This window comes from Pelodiscus sinensis, chromosome 26 (genome assembly GCF_049634645.1).
Source record: "Pelodiscus sinensis isolate JC-2024 chromosome 26, ASM4963464v1, whole genome shotgun sequence".
In the NCBI taxonomy this organism is placed as follows: domain Eukaryota; kingdom Metazoa; phylum Chordata; order Testudines; family Trionychidae; genus Pelodiscus; species Pelodiscus sinensis.
Genome location: NC_134736.1, coordinates 12,224,038 through 12,244,351, shown reverse-complemented (window position 1 = coordinate 12,244,351; position 20,314 = coordinate 12,224,038). Strand labels below are relative to the sequence as shown.

Sequence of the window (20,314 nt, the reverse complement as noted above, 5' to 3'; positions counted from 1 at the left end):
AGCAGGGACCACTGTGAGCTCGGGACGTGGGGCCGAGCGCCCGGCGCTGTGTTGGGAGCAGCCGGGCCCTGCGCTGCCGGAGGTTTTCAGGGCTCTCTCCTCTGCAGTGCCCAGTGCAGCTCCACAGCACATCACCATCAGGCCAGTGGCAGACGGGAATGGCACAGTGCTCGTTACCTGGGCCCCCCCGCCCCACCACGCACACAACGGCATCATCCGGGGCTACCAGGTGAGGGGTGCCCAGGCCAGGCCTCGGGCCCAGCGCAATGCTGATGTGCTCCAGCTCGTGGTGGGGATGGAGGTTAGAGCTGGATCGGCCTGACCCGGCCATGCCGCCACTAGCAGGAACCAGGCAGGGGCTCCAGCTCTTGCAGTGCTCTCGCCCAAAGGAGGGGAGGAAACCAGGCGGGTGCCAGGGAGCAGGGCGTGTGCCTGGGAGTGCTGCTGGGCTCTGTGTCTGTGTACCTGCGTGTCACAGCCGTGCTAGCCCTGTGCTGGGGGTATGACAGGTATCCTGTCTGTGTACCTGCGTGTGTCACAGCCGTGCTAGCCCTGTGCTGGGGGTATGACAGGGGTCCTGTGTGTGTACCTGTGTGTGTCACAGCCGTGCTAGCCCTGTGCTGGGGGTATGACAGGGGTCCTGTGTGTGTACCTGCGTGTGTCACAGCCGTGCTAGCCCTGTGCTGGGGGTATGACAGGGGTCCTGTGTGTGTACCTGCGTGTGTCACAGCCGTGCTAGCCCTGTGCTGGGGGTATGACAGGTATCCTGTCTGTGTACCTGCGTGTGTCACAGCCGTGCTAGCCCTGTGCTGGGGGTATGACAGGGGTCCTGTGTGTGTACCTGCGTGTGTCACAGCCGTGCTAGCCCTGTGCTGGGGGTATGACAGGGGTCCTGTGTGTGTACCTGCGTGTGTCACAGCTGTGCTAGCCCTGTGCTGGGGGTATGACAGGGGTCCTGTGTGTGTACCTGTGTGTGTCACAGCCGTGCTAGCCCTGTGCTGGGGGTATGACAGGGGTCCTGTGTGTGTCAGAGCTGTGCTAGCCCTGTGCTGGGGGTATGACGGGTCCCGTGTGTGTCACAGCCGTGCTAGCTCTGTTGGGTGTGTTGCAGGTGTGGTACCTCGGCAATGGAACGCACCATCACACTAACAGGACCGTGGATGGAGAGACACACAGCCTGGAAACTGTCGTGTTACAGGCTGGGGTTAACGTCTGTATCCAGGTGGCAGCCTTCAATGGAGCTGGGCTCGGGGTGCCCAGCAATGCCACATGCAGCAGCCTAGGTCAGAACTGCCCTTTTGTTCCAGAACGCTTTGTGCAGCTGCAGCCCCCTGGAGCCGGGATGGGCTCAAAGGGAGGGGGTGAGCCCTGCGAGCAGAGAGCCAGCAGGGGGGTGGAGTGGGGAGGGGGCAAGCAGATTACTGCCTTCAGAAGACTGGAGCCTTGGCACTTGCCAGCTGCAAAGTGCCAGCCTGGAGTCCTAGGGACATGTCTGACCCCTCCCCAGTGTCTGACCCTCTGGGGGTAGCACACAGGACATGCACCCTGGGCTTAGTTTCCCTTCTCTCATGATGGGCACGGGGAACATTGCGGGGTTGGGCTGGAGCCGGGCATGGGGAATACTGTCTGCGGGGTCAGGCTGGAGCTGGGCACGGGGAACATTGTCTGCAGGGCTGGGCCGAGCGTTGGTGTCTGGAACACCATTCTGTTCCCGGTTCTGCCTGCCCCTCGGTGTTCCACCTAGGCCATAGGCCCCTCCCTGCTCTTTCTCCAGGTGTGCTGCTCGCAGGGCTCTATGCACTGGCCCTGGGCGAGTGCCAGGAGTGCGGAGGGAGGTGGGGGTGGTGCTGTCTCCCTCTGCCCCCTGGGCCAGTCTCCTCCCAGCCGCCCCAGCACTAGCCCAGCTCTCAGCCTGGCTCTGCAATGCCCCTCCCTGGGCACGGGAGCAGAAGGCAGCTGTACGGGCAGGAGGCACTGCCCACAGCACGTCCCCTCAGCTCACCCTCTGATCCGCCCCTTCCTTCCTAGAGCCCTTGGTGGGGAAGATGGCCAGGATCCCAGCCGGGTTCTCCTTCGGCCACTTCCTGGCTGGGATTCGCCAGCCAGTGGTCATTGCCAGCGTGGGCTCGCTGCTCTGGCTCCTGCTGTTGGTGCTGGCCGTCTACCTGTGCCAGCAGCATGCCAGGCACTACAGCCGAGGCCAGCAGTGTGCCCTGGAGAAAGGTGAGTGCAGTCTGCTCCTGGAACTCCGTGCCCAGCTGGCCGCTCCCCAGCGGGGGCAGCAGAGCTCTGGGCGCAGTCAGACTGAGAAGTCCCAGCCCCACCTCCGCTCGCCCGCACATTCCACTGGGGAGCGGCTTAGACGGGCTGAGCTCTGCCCACGGGCTGCCCTGAGAGCTGCTCTCAGAAGGGGCCCTGCCCTGAGCCCCAGGGGTTCCCATCCCAGGGTGGGGGAGCAGCCCCGGGGCTCTCCAGCTGCTGATGCTGGGCCTGGTGCAGAGCTGGCAGCGGGCCTGGCCTGGCGCAGGGGGATGAGATGAGATCCAGGGGTCTGATGAGAGAAGTGGCGCTGGAGGCACTGCCGACGAGGGGGGGAGGCAGGGGAGGCCGTGGTCACTGGCAGGAGCCCTCGCTGTGCAACTAACACCTGCCTCGTTTGCAGGGCGGGGCCGATCCGCCAGCCAAGATGCCTTCCTCTGGCACCGGTGAGTGATGGCTCGGCCCCACCACGGCACACCCCACCCAGAGGCGATGGCTGCGACTGCGCGGCCGCTGTAGGGGAAGAGCTGCCTCTCCCCAGGCCCTGAAGCTGCCATGGCCAGTGAGGAGCTGCCCCGGCCCCCAGCCCCAGCACCGAGCTGCCCCTACTGCTGGCCAGGGCAGCTCTGTGCTCAGATTAGCAGGGAAGCGGCCAGCCCTGGTGCCTTGGCAGGGGGACCCCAGGGCTCACGCTATGGAGTGTCTGCCCCCCCTCCCCGGGCGTTCCTCTGCGAGCTCCCTGCACACTGGCACAGGAGGAAGGTTTCAGCAACTCAGCCCAGGTTCTGGGGCTCTCCGGAGCTGGCGGGCTGCTGCCTCTCCCGGTGCCTTCCCCGGCTAACTGTCTGGAGCGTCTCCTCCCCACGAGGGGCGCCAGGTACCTGGTTTCCAGCCCAGAGAGCCTGGCAGCTCCGGTCAGTACGCCACCACATGGCTCAGGGAAGCAGCTGGCCTGCCCCTCCAGCACCTAGGAGTCGGGACAGCCACAGGGGCTCCACACGGCCCTCACCCTGAGCGCTGGCTCTGGCCAGGAAACCTGCACCCCAGACCTCTCCTCCCTGTGCCCACTCTGGAGCCCGCACCCCTCCTGCTCCTGAGCCCCTGTCCCAGCCCAGTGAGAGAGCTATGGAGGGAGGCAGTGAGTGGGGCCGGGGCCTTGGACAAGGGGCAGGATATGGGTGGGGCCTTGGGAGGGTGCATGGCAGGGGCTGGAGCAAGGGTGCTCAGCTTGTGCAGTCAGAAATTTGGCAGCCTCATCTCTCCCCAGGAGGGACGTGAGCAACTCCCCGTGGCTGGCTGACAGCTGGAAAGCCGCCTCCTGTTCCAGGAACGGCAGCGGCAGCAGCAGATCGAGCAGCCAGCTCCTGTGGGCTGCGACCAAAGAGAGCCCGGACCTTCACCGCTCCAGTGAGTCCCTGCCATGCTGCTCCTGGCTGCTTCCGCGCTGGCCAGCCTGCACCCTTCACTGTGCCTTCGGGCAGCGCCAGGGCGCCCCACAGCGAAAGAGTCTGAGTGACACTCTCTGAGCCGGGTTCCCGGGGCTTGGCCTAGCTCCCGAGCCGGGTTCCCGGGGCCTGGCCTAGCTCCCGAGCCGGGTTCCCGGGGCCTGGCCCAGCTCCCGAGCCGGGTTCCCGGGGCCTGGCCCAGCTCCCGAGCCGGGTTCCCGGGGCCTGGCCCAGCTCCCGAGCCGGGTTCCCGGGGCCTGGCCTAGCTCCCGAGCCGGGTTCCCGGGGCCTGGCCCAGCTCCCGAGCCGGGTTCCCGGGGCCTGGCCCAGCTCCCGAGCCGGGTTCCCGAGGCCTGGCCTAGCTCCCGAGCCGGGTTCCCGGGGCCTGGCCTAGCTCCCGAGCCGGGTTCCCGGGGCCTGGCCCAGCTCCCGAGCCGGGTTCCCGAGGCCTGGCCTAGCTCCCGAGCCGGGTTCCCGGGGCCTGGCCCAGCTCCCGAGCCGGGTTCCCGGGGCTGGCCCAGCTCCGCGAGCCGGGTTCCCGGGGCTTGGCCTAGCTCCCGAGCCGGGTTCCCGGGGCTTGGCCTAGCTCCCGAGCCGGGTTCCCGGGGCCTGGCCTAGTTCCCCGAGCCGGGTTCCCGGGGCCTGACCTAGCTCTCGAGCCGGGTGTGACAGACCGGGCCGTGTCTGGGCACAGCTGAGGGCATCCGCTCAGGGCGAATTGCTCAAATCCGGGGCTCCTTACAGCCCCCCCTGACTGGTGACCTCTCCAAATAGGCCACAAACCAGTCTCACAGAGCGCTTCAGCTGCCTACCTGAAGCCTCCTGAGCAAAACCCCTCTGACACCCCAGCAATATCCATGCCCCAGATGGCCCCGGGCCTCATACACAGGTGGGGGGGGGGGGTCCTAGCACCCAATCCCACCAACCCCAAACAAGTTCTGTCCGGTTCCAAGAAACCAGCCACAGATCCCTGGTCAATTTACCCTCTGGATCTTACCCACAAATCACGCTGAGCCAATCCTTTAGAATCTATATCTAAAGGTTTATTAACACAAGAAAGAAAAGCCTGAGAGTAAGGTTATTAAAGTACAGTACGTTACATGCACCGAATCTCCCAGTTCTCGATGCAGGCTCTAGCAGAGATGTTGCAGCTGCTGGTTTAAAAGTTCTTATTGCACATCCTACGATCAGGATGGGTTCACAGGTCTTCCGGGCTCTTCGATCCCTGCAATGCTGCCTCTGGGATGAAGTGCTGAGCTGAGAACCAAATGGCATCGACCACCTGGCCTCTTTATACTCCTTCCTGGCCTCTTCTAGTATGTAGCAGGTCACCTGGTCCTCACCCTCTCTGTGTTCCCTGCTGGCTGCTCTCAGGACAGCCCCCATTCTTTGGGTGTGTCTTTAGCCCATTGAGAACCATTGTCCCACAGGTAATTAGCATGTCCACAGGCTCCACAGGCTCGGCCCTGCCCAATGCTTAACCACATGCAGGGAAATCTTCAGTTTCCACACAGATTACAGATCTACACACACAGACATTATATACTCACATAAACAGTGTACACAGGATCAGAAAACAACAAGCTCCCATTCAATACCCCACATGGCTCCCTTTCATACAGATTTCTGGGGCCAACACCCCCACCTAGGGGTGCAGCAGCGATCTGGCTGCTTCCCTCCAATTCGGTAATGTGACACTGGGTTCCCGGGGCCTGGCCCAGCTCCCGAGCCGGGTTCCCGGGGCCTGGCCCAGCTCCCGAGCCGGGTTCCCGGGGCCTGGCCTAGCTCCTGAGCCGGGTTCCCAGGGCCTGGCCCAGCTCCCCGAGCCAGGTTCCCGGGGCCTGGCCTAGCTCCCCGAGCCGGGTTCCCGGGGCCTGGCCTAGCTCCCCGAGCCGGTTTCCTGGGGCTGGCCTAGCTCCCCAAGCCGAGTTCCCGGGGCTGGCCTAGCTCCCGAGCCGGGTTCCCAGGCCTGGCCCAGCTCCCCGAGCCGGGTTCCCGGGCCCTGGCCTAGCTCCCCGAGCCAGGTTCCCGGGGCCTGGCCTAGCTCCCCGAGCCGGGTTCCCGGGGCCTGGCCTAGCTCCCCGAGCCGGGTTCCCGGGGCTGGCCTAGCTCCCCGAGCCGGGTCCCGGGGCTGGCCTAGCTCCCCGAGCCGGGTTCCCAGGCCTGGCCCAGCTCCCCGAGCCGGGTCCCGGGGCTGGCTGGCGTGTCTGTGGGTGCCCGGAGAGGCATGTGCACCCCCGGGAAATGGGGCAGTAACACTCCGTGTCTCTCCCTTTTCTCTCTATAGCCATGTCCTTCGACAGGCAGAGCCAGAGCTCCCAGGTCCCAGCCGCGCTGCGGGCGTCTGACAGCAGCAGTCTGTACCGGGTGCTCTATGTCGACCTTCCTGCCAGGGACATGCAAACCTTCCACGGGCCCCCTCAGCCCAGCCCCTCTGGCCCTCACCTCAGAGCCACAAAGCCTGGGGGGTCCACCAGCCACAGGCCCGGGCCCCGCTACAGCCAGAGCCTCGGCATGGAGCGCGGCTGCGTGAGCAGAGCTGGAAACAGAGGGCAGTGGAAGCCAGCCGGCCCTGGGTCCCCCAGCCTCACCCTGCAGAGCCGCTGGGAGAGCAGCAGCAAGAGAGGTAAGTCCCAGCTGGGAGCTCTGGGCCTTTGTTCCAGGAACCTGCTCCTCAAAGCAACCCCGCAGCGGCTCTGGGCCTGTCCCCCCGGTGCTCCCCTGCCCCCCACTCGGCCAGGGCCCTTGTTCGGTCTTTTCCTGGTCGGCCCCGGGATGAGCCCTGTGGGCCCCCTCCCCGCCATGCTGGGGGGGGGGCAGGGAGTCCTAGGAGTGCGGGCAAGTTCTGGCAGGCTGGGGAGCAGTGGGGGGCATGTCCCCGGGGCAGGGCCAGGAGCACACGCACAGGTAGGGCTGAGATGCCCAGTCAGCTGCAGGAGGAGCAGCAGGGTGAGTTGTGAGGCCCCTCTGCACTTGGCACCGAGTCCCTTCCTGTAGCCGATTCCCACTGCCCGCCCAGACGCCCCACTGGCTGCAGGGGCTGAGCTAGCTCTGGAGGCCCCCCGCTGCCCACCCCAGAGCTGCAGCAGGCACCCAGCCCCCTGGCATTCTCCGCCAGCCCGAGCCACGCACCCGGCTCCGGCAGCTCCGGGGAGCTCAGCGAAGCCGCGGCCTGCCTGGGACGTAGTGGGGGCTGCTTGCTGTGTCGGGCTGAGTGCGAGCCCTGCTGCCCTGCGCTGGTCTGCAGAGACGGCGTCTGTGTGCATGGCCCAGCCGGGTCCCTGAGGGCAGGCACCTTCTCACCTGGCCCACGAAGGCCTTTGAACAGAGGACGGGGCGTGGCTGCCTGGGGGGAGGGAGCGATCCGTGCTTGGGGGAAGGGGCAGGCTGGGCGGAGGGACTAAGTAAACCCCTAATTGGGGCCTGTGAACCCCTCCCCCAAGACGACTGGCTGTCTGCCCAGGCTCGATGTCAACGCGGAGCCTGCGCTGCGCTGGATCTCGGAGAAGCAAATAAACCTTCTATTCTAGGCCTGGCTGAGTCTCACGTCTGGCTGTGGCTGAGGCTGCAGGGTGGGGGCTCCCCGACGCGCCGTCACACTGCCCCACGGACCCTTCTCCGGCCCTGTTCCCGCAGCACTGGGGTGTGGCTACTTGCGGGGAGGGAGTGATCCGTGGCTGGGAGACGGGCTCAGGGGAGGGTCAGGACAGGCAGCAGTGGCGTGCAGGAGAATTGCTTGGGTGCTCAGCAGGCCTCTTCAATATGGCCCCCGCCCTCGCTCTGGTGGGACCTCTTCAACACAGCCCCCACCCTCGCTTGGACACGTTTCTGATACAGCTCCTGCCCCGGTGGAACCTCTTCGGTATCACCCACGGCCCTCGCCCTGGCAGGACCTCTCCAATAAGGTCCCTGTCCTTGCTTGGGTACCTCTCTGATACGGCTCCCGCCCTTGCTTGGGCCCGACCTCGCCAATATGGCCTCTGCCCTCACTTGGGCGTGACCTCTCCAATATGGGTTCCACCCTCGCTTGGGCACGACCTCTCCAATACGACCCCCACCCTCGCTTGTGCACAACCTCTCCAATACGACCCCCGCCCTCGCTTGGGCACGACCTCTCCAATACGACCCCCACCCTCGCTTGTGCACAACCTCTCCAATACGACCCCCGCCCTCGCTTGGGCACGACCTCTCCAATACGACCCCCGCCCTCGCTTGGGCACGACCTCTCCAATACGACCCCCGCCCTCGCTTGGGCACGACCTCTCCAATACGACCCCCGCCCTCGCTTGTGCACAACCTCTCCAATACGACCCCCACCCTCGCTTGGGCACGACCTCTCCAATACGACCCCCCGCCCTCGCTTGGGCACGACCTCTCCAATACGACCCCCGCCCTCGCTTGGGCACGACCTCTCCAATACGACCCCCGCCCTCGCTTGTGCACAACCTCTCCAATACGACCCCCGCCCTCGCTTGGGCACGACCTCTCCAATACGATCCCCGCCCTCGCTTGTGCACGACTTCTCCAATACGACCCCCGCCCTCGCTTGTGCACAACCTCTCCAATACGACCCCCGCCCTCGCTTGTGCACAACCTCTCCAATACGACCCCCGCCCTCGCTTGTGCACAACCTCTCCAATACGACCCCCGCCCTCGCTTGTGCACAACCTCTCCAATACGACCCCCGCCCTCGCTTGTGCACAACCTCCTGCTTGGAGGGTTTGCGGGATCCTCCCCCAGGAGTGTTCTACTTCCCTGCTATGTATCCGTTAGCAGGCCCTCCCCACTCCCAGTGAGATCGCTGAACTCACCCTGCTGGGCAGGCGGGGTCCGGCTCCCCGGGGGACCCCAGGCTCTGCACGGTGTCGCTGGCACAGGGCTGAGGTCTGGCAGCTCTGAGCTTGGAGCTGTGTCCTGGGGTTGTTGCCAAGAACGTGCCTTTAGGCGCCGGTTTCTAGAGTGACGCCTGAGGCCTGCTCGGCTCAGCCGTAGCCTGTGGTCATGCTCCACCGTTACCGCACTCACAGAATTACCTCCCCACGTTACCCCCGCACAGCTCGTTCTACCACAGCCCGAACCAATCTCACGCCAGGCCGGCCAGTGGGGAAGTGGGAGCATAGCACAGAATGAGGCTGCCCGCCCCAATGCCTGAGAGGGGGTCTGGCCGGGTGAGCTGCTGTTACGCTAAGTGTTCGTTACCCATCCTGAGAGCTGGTTCTTTACCTGGTGATATGAGGCACCATTAGGCTGATGACTGACAGGTGGGCCGGGCAGGTGGGTGACTGGGGGCTGGGCAGCTGCTTAGTTTGATTGGCAGGTCAGGTGAGTGGGTGATTGGCAGGTGGGTGGTGATTGGCAGGTTGGCTGAGTGAATGATTGACAGATGGGTTGGTGATCAGGAGCTAGCTAATCATTTCTTTCCTGTTTCTCTTCCAGGGGAGGAAGCCAAAGTGCAGACAACTTGCAGCTCCCCCAAGCTGCTGCAGTCCAGCGGCTCCCTGCACCAACCTGGCACATTGCGCCCTCATCCAGCTCCTCCCCCCGCACACGGCCCCCAGGGCCGGGGGGTGCAGCCAGAGTAAGGCCCCTTCCACGTTTCCTGTCACTGCCTGGCCTGCCAGGTGAACGGTGCTTTAGGGCACCCGCGGCCTCCGCAGGGCCCCAGGCCGCCGGGCTCCCTGAGCCCAGAGGGCAGATCCCATGGGCCAGTGGGGCTGGGTGCAGCACTGAGGATGGGCCCCCCTGCGTTCCCTGCACTCCCGGCTCTCCCAGCAGTGCTTCCGAGGCCAAAGAACAGACCGCAGCCGGGGCAGTGCGACGGCAGAGCTGTGCGGGGGGCAGGCCTGGCACCTCCAGCGACTTTGCTTGCCCGCTTCATGGCGATGCCACTTCCTATAGTGCTGGCACTGCGAGCACCAGGCTGCAGACTCTGCACATCTCTGCCCTCGGGCGCCGGGCTGGGCTGCTGGGTCGGTAGGAGCATCGTGCCGGGTGGCAGGATTAGGCGTATGGGTCTATTCTAGGAATGGGACAGGGCCCACTCGCCTGCTCTAGGCTGATCCAGGAATGGGCCGGACCCCCTCGCTGTCTCCAGGCAGGTCTGGGAATGGGCCGGACCCCCTCGCCCTCTCCAGGCCGGTCCGGGAATGGGCCGGATCCCCTCACCCTCTCCAGGCCGGTCCGGGAATGGGCCGGACCCCCTCGCCCTCTCCAGGCCGGTCCGGGAATGGGCCGGACCCCCTCGCCCTCTCCAGGCCGGTCCGGGAATGGGCCGGACCCCCTCTCCCTCTCCAGGCCGGTCTGGGAATGGGCCGGACCCCCTCGCCCTCTCCAGGCCGGTCCGGGAATGGGCCGGACCCCCTCGCCCTCTCCAGGCCGGTCCGGGAATGGGCCGGACCCCCTCGCCCTCTCCAGGCCGGTCCGGGAATGGGCCGGACCCCCTCGCCCTCTCCAGGCCGGTCCGGGAATGGGCCGGACCCCCTCGCCCTCTCCAGGCCGGTCCGGGAATGGGCCGGACCCCCTCGCCGTCTCCAGGCCGGTCTGGGAATGGGCCGGATCCCCTCGCCCTCTCCAGGCCGGTCTGGGAATGGGCCGGATCCCCTCGCCCTCTCCAGGCCGGTCCGGGAATGGGCCGGACCCCCTCGCCCTCTCCAGGCCGGTCCGGGAATGGGCCGGACCCCCTCGCGCTCTCCAGGCCGGTCTGGGAATGGGCCGGACCCCCTTGCCCTCTCCAGGCCGCTCTGGGAATGGGCCGGACCCCCTCTCCCTCTCCAGGCCGCTCTGGGAATGGGCCGGACCCCCTCGCCCTCTCCAGGCCGGTCCCTCGCCCGCTCTAGGTCGGGTCTCGTTTCCCATGAGGATCCATTGAGCTGCTTCTGAAATGCAATGGGAACCTCCTGGCCCCTCCCACGTCTCCCTCAGGCCCATTGTGAGCCAGGTCAGTGCCCTGTGGCCGGCTGGGCCAACGGCCCCCAGGGCCCTGAGTGGGCTGGCTTTGGGGGGGGGCTGTGCTCTCTGGCGGAGGAAGATGGAGGCCTTGGCTTAACCCCCAGCTGGCAGCAGCCTCTGGTTGTTGGCCGCAAGCCCGTGGGGGGGCCACTGTGAGCAGGGCGGGGGAGGTGGGCAGCTGAGGGGGTGCCAGGGCCCGGCATGATGGGGTCTGTGCCTGCAGGAGCAGAGCGTGCCGGGAGGCAGCCTGGCTGGTGCCGGCTGGAGAGTGGCTGCTGAGCACAGGCGGTGCCCTCGAGGGGGCGCTACCCTCGCCCTCCGTGCCCTGCCGCCGCCTCGCCACCGCCTCGCCCGGGCCCTCCCTCGGCGACGAGAACGTGCTGACCCCAGACCAGGTGGCCGAGTACTTGGAACTCAGCACGGAGGCTGAGTGCCAGAGGTGAGTGCTCCGGCCTGGGGAGGGCCCAGCCAGTGCATCTCCTCCCTGGGCTGCTGCCAGGCCTAAGGCCAGGCACAACCTCCGGCTGCACCCACCCACGGTTCCCGCCTCCCTGTGTTCCACTGAGCGCCCGCATGCACACACTGCACACGCACTGCACATGCACACATTCCCACACTGCACTCAGCAAGACTAGACTAACACGGCTACATCTCTGTTACTATTCTACATGTAAGGCACTATATTTAGCCATTTGGAATGGAAATCCATCAGCCATATAAAAAAACTTGCACAGATCCAGAATCTTGTTAGTTTTTAAAGTGCTGCATAGTCCTGTTTTTTGTTTCACACACACACACACACACACACACACACACACACACACACACACACACACGCGCACACACACACACACACACACACTCCTGCACATGCCACACACTGTGCACTCAGATGCATACACTTTTGCAAATGCACACACGTTGCACATGCACACACTCCCACACTGCACTCTGCACACACACACACACTGTGCACTCAGACACTGCACACTTGCCTGCACACACACATACTGCACACTCACTTGCACACGCACATCCGGCCATGTATGCCAACACACCTGCGCATGCACAAACACATACTTGTCTGTATGTTCACACCCATTTGCACACACCCTCCAGCTCTCACATTCAGGTCCCTGCAATCACCCCACACACCTGAATACCTTTGCACACCCACCTGCACACACACACACCCTTGTCTGCACACTCACACAGCCACCTGTACACACAATATGCCTGTATGCACATTCACAGACATGCACACACACACACACAGCTCCCTGCACCCACATCCACCTGCACAGTCACACTCTCCTGCACACTCACACACCTGAACTCACACATCGCTGCCTGAATACCTACACCCATGTGTGCACACACTTGCTTAAACATTCATCCACCTGCCTACACACTCGCCCACAGACACAGACTCACGCATGCCCATCTGCACTCACACACAACCACACCTGCCTACACACAGGCACCTGTAGCTTCCCCCACTTGCACTCACATGCATCCTCTACATACCCATCTGCGCATTCACCCCTCCGTACATACATTTGCACACTCAGCCACACAACACTCACCCACCTCCCTGCATGCACACAGCCACCCCCTGCAGTCAGACCACATCCTGCTTGCACCCTCACCCACACAACTTTGCTTGTGCAATCACACACAACTGCCTACAGTCACCAACATAAATTCACACTTGCACTCACACGAGCAAACAAGTCTGCACACTCGCCCTGCATATACACAGCTGCCTGCACACACAACCACCCCCCGCCTGAACACTTGCCTGTGCACACAACCTGTACACTCATCCACACAATCACACCTGTGCATACAATTGCCTGCACACTCACGCACATCCCCCCGTTGCCTGTACTCCCACATGCACAGTCCTTCACACGCATGCATGCATGCGTCTGCTCACTTGCTATGCACACATGCCACCTCTCTCCTCAGCATCTCCCCCTGGCTGGCTTTTGGGGGCTTAGTCTCAGTAGCCCTGTCCCTGCATTGTACAGGGAGCCTGGGCTGGCAGCCTGGGGTCACTGGTGCAAAGCCCAGGGTGGGGCCCGCCCAGGGAGTCCTGCTCTGCACCGTGCTGTGTAGCCCCAGGCCAGCGTGCCAAGTGCATGCGACCATGTGCTCTAGCGGGGAGGGGCAGGGCAGCCCTGGGGGTTAGCTCCTTCCTGCCAAGGCCAGACAGCCGCTGTGCTCGTGGCGCCAGACACCGCCCAGTCCCTGGCGCCGTGCGGCTCCCAGGGGACCTCAGGCAGGACTCAGGCCCGTTGCCCTGAGCTGCAGAGAGCACCCACCCCAGGGCCTCTTGGCCCCAGCGGCCTTCCGCTAGCTGGGGGTCACTGCAGCGAGCTGGCGCTGGGGACTGAGCCCGGGTGGGGCTGGGCTGTGCCCAGCTGACCGCGAATCCCGCAGGAGCGAGGCTGCGGCTCCCCACTGACGCCGCTGCCTGTGTTCTCTCCAAGGCACCAGCGGGAGGGCGACGTCTCCCCGCCACACACCTACGGCTACATCTGCAGCCCGCTGCCCGCCGGGCTGGGGGCGGGTCCTGCCCCCGAGGAGGACGACGAGCCTGAGGCAGAGGGGGGCGGCTGCCACTCCGGGCCCTGCTCACGCAGGTGCCGCCAGATGCCCTCGGCCAGCCCCAGCGAGGCCGGCGGCTCGCCCTGCGGCTCCCTGCTCAACGGCTGGGGCTCCGTCTCCGAGGAGAACTTCACCAGCCCGCGCTGCAGCCTGGTCAGCTCCGACGGCTCCTTCCTTGTGGAGGCCAACTTCGCGCAGGCCCTGGCCGTGGCCGGGGACAGCTTCTGCGTGGGGCTGAGCCAGAGCACGGCCAGCGCAGGTACCTGGAGCCTGCGCCCACATGTGACCCGGACAGCCAGGTCTCTGGGTGGGCTCTCGGGGGCTGGGAATTCTGGGCACAGCGCCTCACTCGGTATTGCCTCGCGCCGAGACGGAGCCGCTCACTAGGGCCACGGAGCCGCTCACCTGGGCCACGCAGCCGCTCGCCAGGGCCACGCAGCCGCTCACTAGGGCCACGCAGCCGTTCACTAGGGCCACGGAGCCGCTCACCTGGGCCACGGAGCCGCTCACCAGGGCCACGGAGTCGCTCACCAGGGCCACGGAGTCGCTCACCAGGGCCACGGAGCCGCTCACCAGGGCCACGGAGCCGCCACCACGCACTCAGCCCCTGGGCGTGGGTAACGCTGCCGCTGGGAGGAGACCGCCCCCGAGCCCTGCAGCCCTGGCACATCCCGCCCACAATGGCAGAGCTGGGTGCCCAGCTGGGCAGGCCCTGTGCACCACCTGCTCCACTCTCAGTTACTGGGCCAGGCCTGCTCCCAGCTGTGCCTCCGAGGGCAAAGCCCTTTGTGGGCTTCACCGGGGAAGGGCTGCTGCTGTGACTGTGCCATGAACCCCTGCTCAGCCCGAGCGCACAGCAGCGTCACGGCGTGCTCACGGGCCGGGTGTCGGGGCCGGGCGTTGAGGTCAGGCCACCCCCCTGAGAACACGTGCCCTGGCAGCCCATCTCTGCTGAATGCTGGCCTGGCCCTTCACTCTGCTGGGTGGGCGGGGGGCTGCTATGGAGGGGCGCAGGCTTCCTTGCCTTGGGAGGCCCAGATTTGGGGTCCCTGGGTCACTGATTTTCATGCACCCGCTCCCTGAGCCTCACAGCCTGACTCTGGGTTGCTTTCTCCCCCAGACTTCTCTCCGCCCGCGTCCCCGCTGGATGGACTCCTGCCCCCCCTCGAGCACTGGCACGGTGCAGCGTGGGGGTGGGGCACTGGCTGGCTGGAGAAGATGGAGGCCGAGTGCTTCTGGAGGGCCGAGGGGATGGACGCCTGCTGCAGAGAAGCCGGAGGGACGGGAACGCTGCCCGGGCTGCTGCCCCGGGGCCCAGGCCGAACGGCAGGTGTTACTGCTGGTGCTCCTGGAACAGGGTGACTGGGCTGCTGGCGGGAGCGAGCGGGGCCCTCCAGGGTGCCCTGCTCTGGCACTGCAGCAGCCCTGGCAGGGGAGCGCCCAGCCTGCCCGCCGGGCCGCTCTGGGGCCAGCCCCACACACCATGGTGCCCTGGGGACGCTGCACGGCTGGCCCCCTCTTGGGCTGGTGCCTCGCCTTGCAGCGGGTCAGGCGCAGGCTGCAGGCTGAGCTCTGGGCCCGGCCATGTTCTTGGGCTCTGCAGGGCGCCCAGTGGCACCCCAGCAGGCACAGGGCGCCTAGGCAAGGGGCCAGCCAGGCAAGCACCCTCTGCCCCCAGCACAGGGGCCAAGGCACCCAGAGAGAGCCCCTGGAGGACACCCCCCTGCCCTGCGATAGGGAAGGAGGAGGATGGAAGGCAGAAAGCCAGGCAGCCCGCTCCTGCCCAGCACCTAGGCAAGGGGGAGAGTTCTCCGCCCAGCATGGGAGAAGCCCCTGACAGCCCCATGGTGACCCCAGGGTAAGTGCCCCAACCCCTTCCTGCTACCCCCCTCCCTTTGCCCCTTCCGGCACTACCAGGAGAGGGGATGCCAAAGCCACCTGGGCGCAAAGCCCAAAACCCCAAGTGCAGTGTGCGCTGGAACCCCAGGCCAGCCTCCACCATAGGTGGCTGCTCCTAGTCCCAAAGGGCCAGTCACTTGCCCCAGGCCAGCTGCACTGTAGGGCCCACCCCAAGGGCCACCAGTCCAAGAAAGGCAGTGAGGGTGCAGGCCCTGGAGAGGAATCGAGTTAGTTACACGGTTACCGCGAGCGAGCCGAGACCCGCCAATGAGCTACAGTCTGAGCTTTCTGTCTAGAAACGCCTGCCCCGCAGCCAAGCCGCCAATCCCACGTCCTTCTGGTGGGGCGTGGCCCTCGCTGGGGGGGTCCGCTCTTCCCAGGGAGGGAGCAGACGAGGGGTCAGTGCCGGTAGGGACCGGTTCTCAGCCCAGACTTGGCGTTTCCAGTTGAAGGTCCCCAGAGCTGCCTGGTCTCACCAGGTCTCCTCGCTCCAGAGAGCAGCTGGTCACACTAGCTACGGCCAGGCCGTGGCTCATTGGCCCCCCAGCCTGTTGTAGAATGGACCCCCACGCAGTGCGGGCAGCAGCTCCCAGGCGGGCCCAGACCCACGCGAGCCCCCAGTAGCTACTTTACCAGTCGTGGCTCGCCTGGAGACAGCAGCCCTCACGCGGTCAGTGTCCAGCCGACACGGGCATGCCAGCATCGCCCCGCCCCACCCACACTCCGCTGAGTGCCAGCCATGCTGACAATGGCCTGGCCTGCCCAGGGCCCCTAGTGCCACAGCACACACGAAACGAGCCAGCCCTGAGCTTGGAGCCAGCCTCTTCCCAGCCCTGTGGCTTCTCACCCTGCCCCTGCCAGCCAGCCTGCCACTCGCCCCCCTCATCCTGTGACATTCCCCAGGCGTGAGCTGGTTCTGAGGCACCCTGGCAGCTCTGGGCACCCGGGGGGCAGGGCGGGCATCCGGGGGGCAGGGCGGGCAAGGCTGAGTTGGGCAGCACGGCACACATGGCGGAGAAGAGGGAGGCACGCAGGGAGCCGGGCTCTACGTGCCTGCCTGACTCCATAGGACCAAGAAGCAGAGAAGGGTCGAGCCAAAGCCAGGCGCTCTGCCAGCGAGCCCAGAGTCTCCATGCTGTGCTGTGTCCTGCTGTGACGCAGCGGGGGGCTGTCTGCTCTGTGACCCGGGTCCCCCTGCGCTGGGCTGTGAGATTCCCACTGACTCACCCACACGTGGATTGGCCCAGACACCTAGTCCCAGCCTGAGCAGATAACAAGGCTCTTCCCAGGGGGAGAGACAAAGGAAGGGAGGTGGAGGTGGACACCTGGCTGGGGGGCAGGGCCTGGGAGCTGGGCAGTTTTTGCTGGGATGACATGAAGAGAGGAGACTAAGCTGAGTATTGAGGGGTCAGGGGCCTGGGGACCCCACCCCCAGGGTCTAGGGAAGCCAGCCCCTGACTCCTTATGTCCACATCACGGCTGTGCTGGGCTGTATCCTGGAGAAGCAATAAACCCCCCTGTTCTACTGGCTGGCGAGTCTCATCTTGCTGCAGACAGGGTGGAGGGTCGGGGGGGGGGGAACCCGCCACGCCGCCACAGTGGTGTCAGGGGTGGGATGTACTGCACCCCGTGGAGGGAGCTTCCAGCAGCAAGTGTTGTGGCGCAGTAGAAGGAAGGGGCTTGCAAGAGCCAGATGTGCTGGAGGCAGAGCGAAGCGATTCCTGGGAGCCATGGGGCACTGCAGCACTTGATCAGTGAGTCTACACCCCGGGGATCGGCGGGGAGATGGCTTATGCCTGACTCCTGAAGCCAGACCTTGTGGGGCTGTGCAGAGCGAGGGGCCTGCTCATGGGGAAAGCAACCAAGGCCCAGCTGGTTGCCTGGCTGAAAGACTGACCAGTCCAGGGGCCTGGAGCCTGTCCCAGCGGGGAGCAGCCAGGCACCCCCTGGGAGTGTCGCAGGCTCTCAGATCAGAGGGGGGGGCTGGAGTCCACCAGACAGACACGGTGCCCACCAGGCCACGCTCGGCCAGCAGCGGTTCATCCAGGGCGAGGGTCCATCCCGGCAGAGCTGCCATGGCTGGAGATCGAGCTGAGGCTAAAGGAATTGGAGTCACAAGAGAAAGGGCGGCAAGACCGTAGGGAGGAATGTCAGGAACGGGAGACGGAACGCCAGGATCGAGAGAGACAGCGGGGCTACGTCTACACTGGCATGATTTTCCGGAAATGCTTTTAACGGAAAACGTTTCCGTTAAAAGCATCTTCGGAAAAGAGCATCTAGATTGGCAGGACACTTTTACGCAAAAGCACTTTTTGAGGAAAAGCGTCCGTGCCAATCTAGACGCGCTTTTCCGCAAATAAACCCCTATCGCCATTTTCGCCATCGGGGCTTTTTTGCAGAAAACAAATCTCTGCTGTCTACACTGGCCCTTGTGCGCAAAAGTCTTTTGGAAAAAAGACTTTTGCCCGAACGGGAGCAGCACAGTATTTCCGCAAGAACACTGCCAATCTTACATGAGAGCGTCAGTGCTTTTGTGGAAATTCAAGCGGCCAGTGTAGACAGCTGGCAAGTTTTTCCGCAAAAGCAGATGATTTTGCAGACAAACTTGCCGGTCTAGACACAGCCTGGCAGCATGAGCTGGATATGGCAGAGCGGAGATGCCGAGGGTCCCGGCTGCGGTGTGGGGAGGTTCTCACAGGTTGCTGAGAAGCCTTGGCGTAGTGGGGGGGGGCTGTCTGCTCTGTGACCCAGGCCCCCCTGTGCTGTGATGGGAGATTCTCACTGACTCTCCCAAATTTGTATTAACCCAGACACCCAGGCTCAGCCTCCCAGGGAGAGACAAAGGGAGGGGGGTGGAGACCAGCACCTGGCTGGGGGGCAGGGCTGGAGGAGAGTTTTAGTTTCTGGCTGGTATCATGGAGGAAGCAGCCTAGGCAACGGGCTGGGATTTAGGGGCCCAGGCTCCCCCATCTCAAGGGGGCTGAGGCATCCTAGGCCTGCCCTGTAACCAGATTCCATCTGTGCTGGGCTGTATCCTGGAGGAGCAATAAACTCCCTCTGTTCTACTGGCTGGCGGAGTCTGTCCGTGCCATTACGGGGGTGCAGGAGGCAGGGGAACCCCGACTCCCTACCAGAGTCCTGAAGCTGTGTGGCAATCCCAGCATCCCCAACCCATGCCTGCACCTGGCATCAGTGTCTGCAGGAGCAGGCGGTGCCTCGCAGCCATGTGGGTGCAGGGTAGGACGGCCCTCCCTGAGGTCAGCCATGTGTGGGGCCCCCAGGCTGCGCTCAGCATGACGTCACAGCACTGCACCATCCACTTTGCTTCGGCATCCCCTGCCCTGTGTGTGTTGGACCTCACAGGACTTACCTGATGTTCCCTGCCCGGGGTCCGAAGTCGTCTGGGAGGCCTCCTGCATCTGGGTGTCTGGCTCCAGGGTCGGGGCACAGTGCTCCTGCTGGTGTCCTCCTCCTGGACTGTGGGGCCTGAAGAGCCTCCTCCTCAGACCAGAGCTCCCTGACCACGAGGGTGCCCCTGGCTTGCTGCAGGGATGTGTCCCTGGGTCTGGGGGCCTTGTCCCTGGGACATGGCTGAGTGGCCCTACCAGGAAGAGCTCAGCAGTCAGGATCCTGGCTGGAGCTGGCTCGCGGCCACAAGGCTACTCCTGGGTACCTTTGAAAGATGGCTACAGGCAGGAACAACAGAGATGAAAGCTCCGGCAGGGTGTCCACCAGGGCTTCTTCCTGGAGGCCTTTTTTTTTTTTTTGGACAGAACTGGCTCCCTGCGTCCACACACGCCCTACTGTCACCAGATCTCTGTTGACAAAGGCGTCGTTCCTCGGAAAACGAGGTTTATTGCCGTTGACAAAACTGCCGTGTTCTGTCGACTGCCTGTCACCAGGACGCGGCCGTAGTGTAGACGCTGGTATAGTTTTGTCGACAAAAGCCTGTAGTCTGGACACACCCCTTATGTCCACATCACGCCTGCGCTGTGTGTCCTGGAGAAGCCATAACCCCCCGTTCCACTGGCTGGCGAGTCTCATCTTGCTGCTACGGGGTGCAGGATCGGGGGTACCACACCTGCCCTGCGCAGACCTCGTCTCCTGGCCCCCTCCCTGCACCCTTGTGGGGCTGCTGGTGGGCGCGGTCTCCCACAGCCCAGGCGAGGAGGTGACCAGTGCGGCTGTGCCTGAGCTGGAAGAGACACTTGGCCCCCTGCCCTGATAGCCACATGGCCACGGCCCGGTGCTGAGTGCTCCATCTCGGGCAGGGCTGGCCAGCCCCTAACCAGCCCCATCGCTCTGAGGCCCTGTTCCGCCTTAGCCACAGGTCTGAAGGGACCCCCCTCGGCTGGGGATGGGCCAGAGCCTGCAGGGCCAGTGGGCAAAGGCCCTGGCAGGGAGCACAAGATTAGTGGGGGGTTATCGCTTGCAGTGAGCTTTGACTAACAGTGCAGCAAGGGGCACCCACCCCCACCCCAGGGCACCCGCCGCTGCCACCTCCCAGCCCCGCCCCAGGGCACCCGCCGCTGCCACCTCCCACCCCCGCCCCAGGGCACCCCCCGCTGCTGCCACCTCCCAGCCCCACCCCAGGGCACCCGCTGCTGCTGCCACCTCCCACCCCCGCCCCAGGGCACCCCCCGCTGCTGCCACCTCCCAGCCCCACCCCAGGGCACCCCCCGCTGCTGCCACCTCCCACCCCCACCCCCACCCCAGGGCACCCGCCGCTGCCACCTCCCACCCCCGCCCCAGGGCACCCGCCGCTGCCACCTCCCACCCCCGCCCCAGGGCACCCGCCGCTGCCACCTCCCACCCCCGCCCCAGGGCACCCGCCGCTGCTGCCACCTCCCACCCCCGCCCCAGGGCACCCCCCGCTGCCACCTCCCACCCTCGCCCCAGGGCACCCCCCGCTGCCACCTCCCAGCCCCGCCCCAGGGCACCCGCCGCTGCTGCCACCTCCCACCCCCGCCCCAGGGCACCCCCCGCTGCCACCTCCCACCCTCGCCCCAGGGCACCCCCCGCTGCCACCTCCCACCCCCGCCCCAGGGCACCCCCCGCTGCCACCTCCCACCCTCGCCCCAGGGCACCCCCCGCTGCCACCTCCCACCCCCGCCCCATGCTGCAATCAGCAAAGGCTCTCACTCCACCCA

At 65.2% G+C, this 20,314-nt stretch overlaps 1 protein-coding gene across 1 annotated transcript in view; it reads left to right on the top strand.

The window, feature by feature from the left end:
- ROBO4 (roundabout guidance receptor 4) overlaps positions 1-14,763 on the top strand; it is a 31,090-nt gene extending 16,327 nt beyond the window's left edge. The window contains exons 7-16 of the mRNA XM_075909602.1: positions 108-229; positions 1,112-1,283; positions 2,029-2,223; positions 2,663-2,705; positions 3,527-3,666; positions 5,992-6,330; positions 9,141-9,282; positions 10,876-11,091; positions 13,148-13,524; positions 14,386-14,763. Coding sequence (XP_075765717.1) covers positions 108-229; positions 1,112-1,283; positions 2,029-2,223; positions 2,663-2,705; positions 3,527-3,666; positions 5,992-6,330; positions 9,141-9,282; positions 10,876-11,091; positions 13,148-13,524; positions 14,386-14,627 — 1,988 coding nt within the window. The 3' untranslated portion in view covers positions 14,628-14,763. The remainder of the gene's footprint in view (positions 1-107; positions 230-1,111; positions 1,284-2,028; positions 2,224-2,662; positions 2,706-3,526; positions 3,667-5,991; positions 6,331-9,140; positions 9,283-10,875; positions 11,092-13,147; positions 13,525-14,385) is intronic.
- The last annotated feature ends 5,551 nt before the right edge of the window (positions 14,764-20,314 follow it).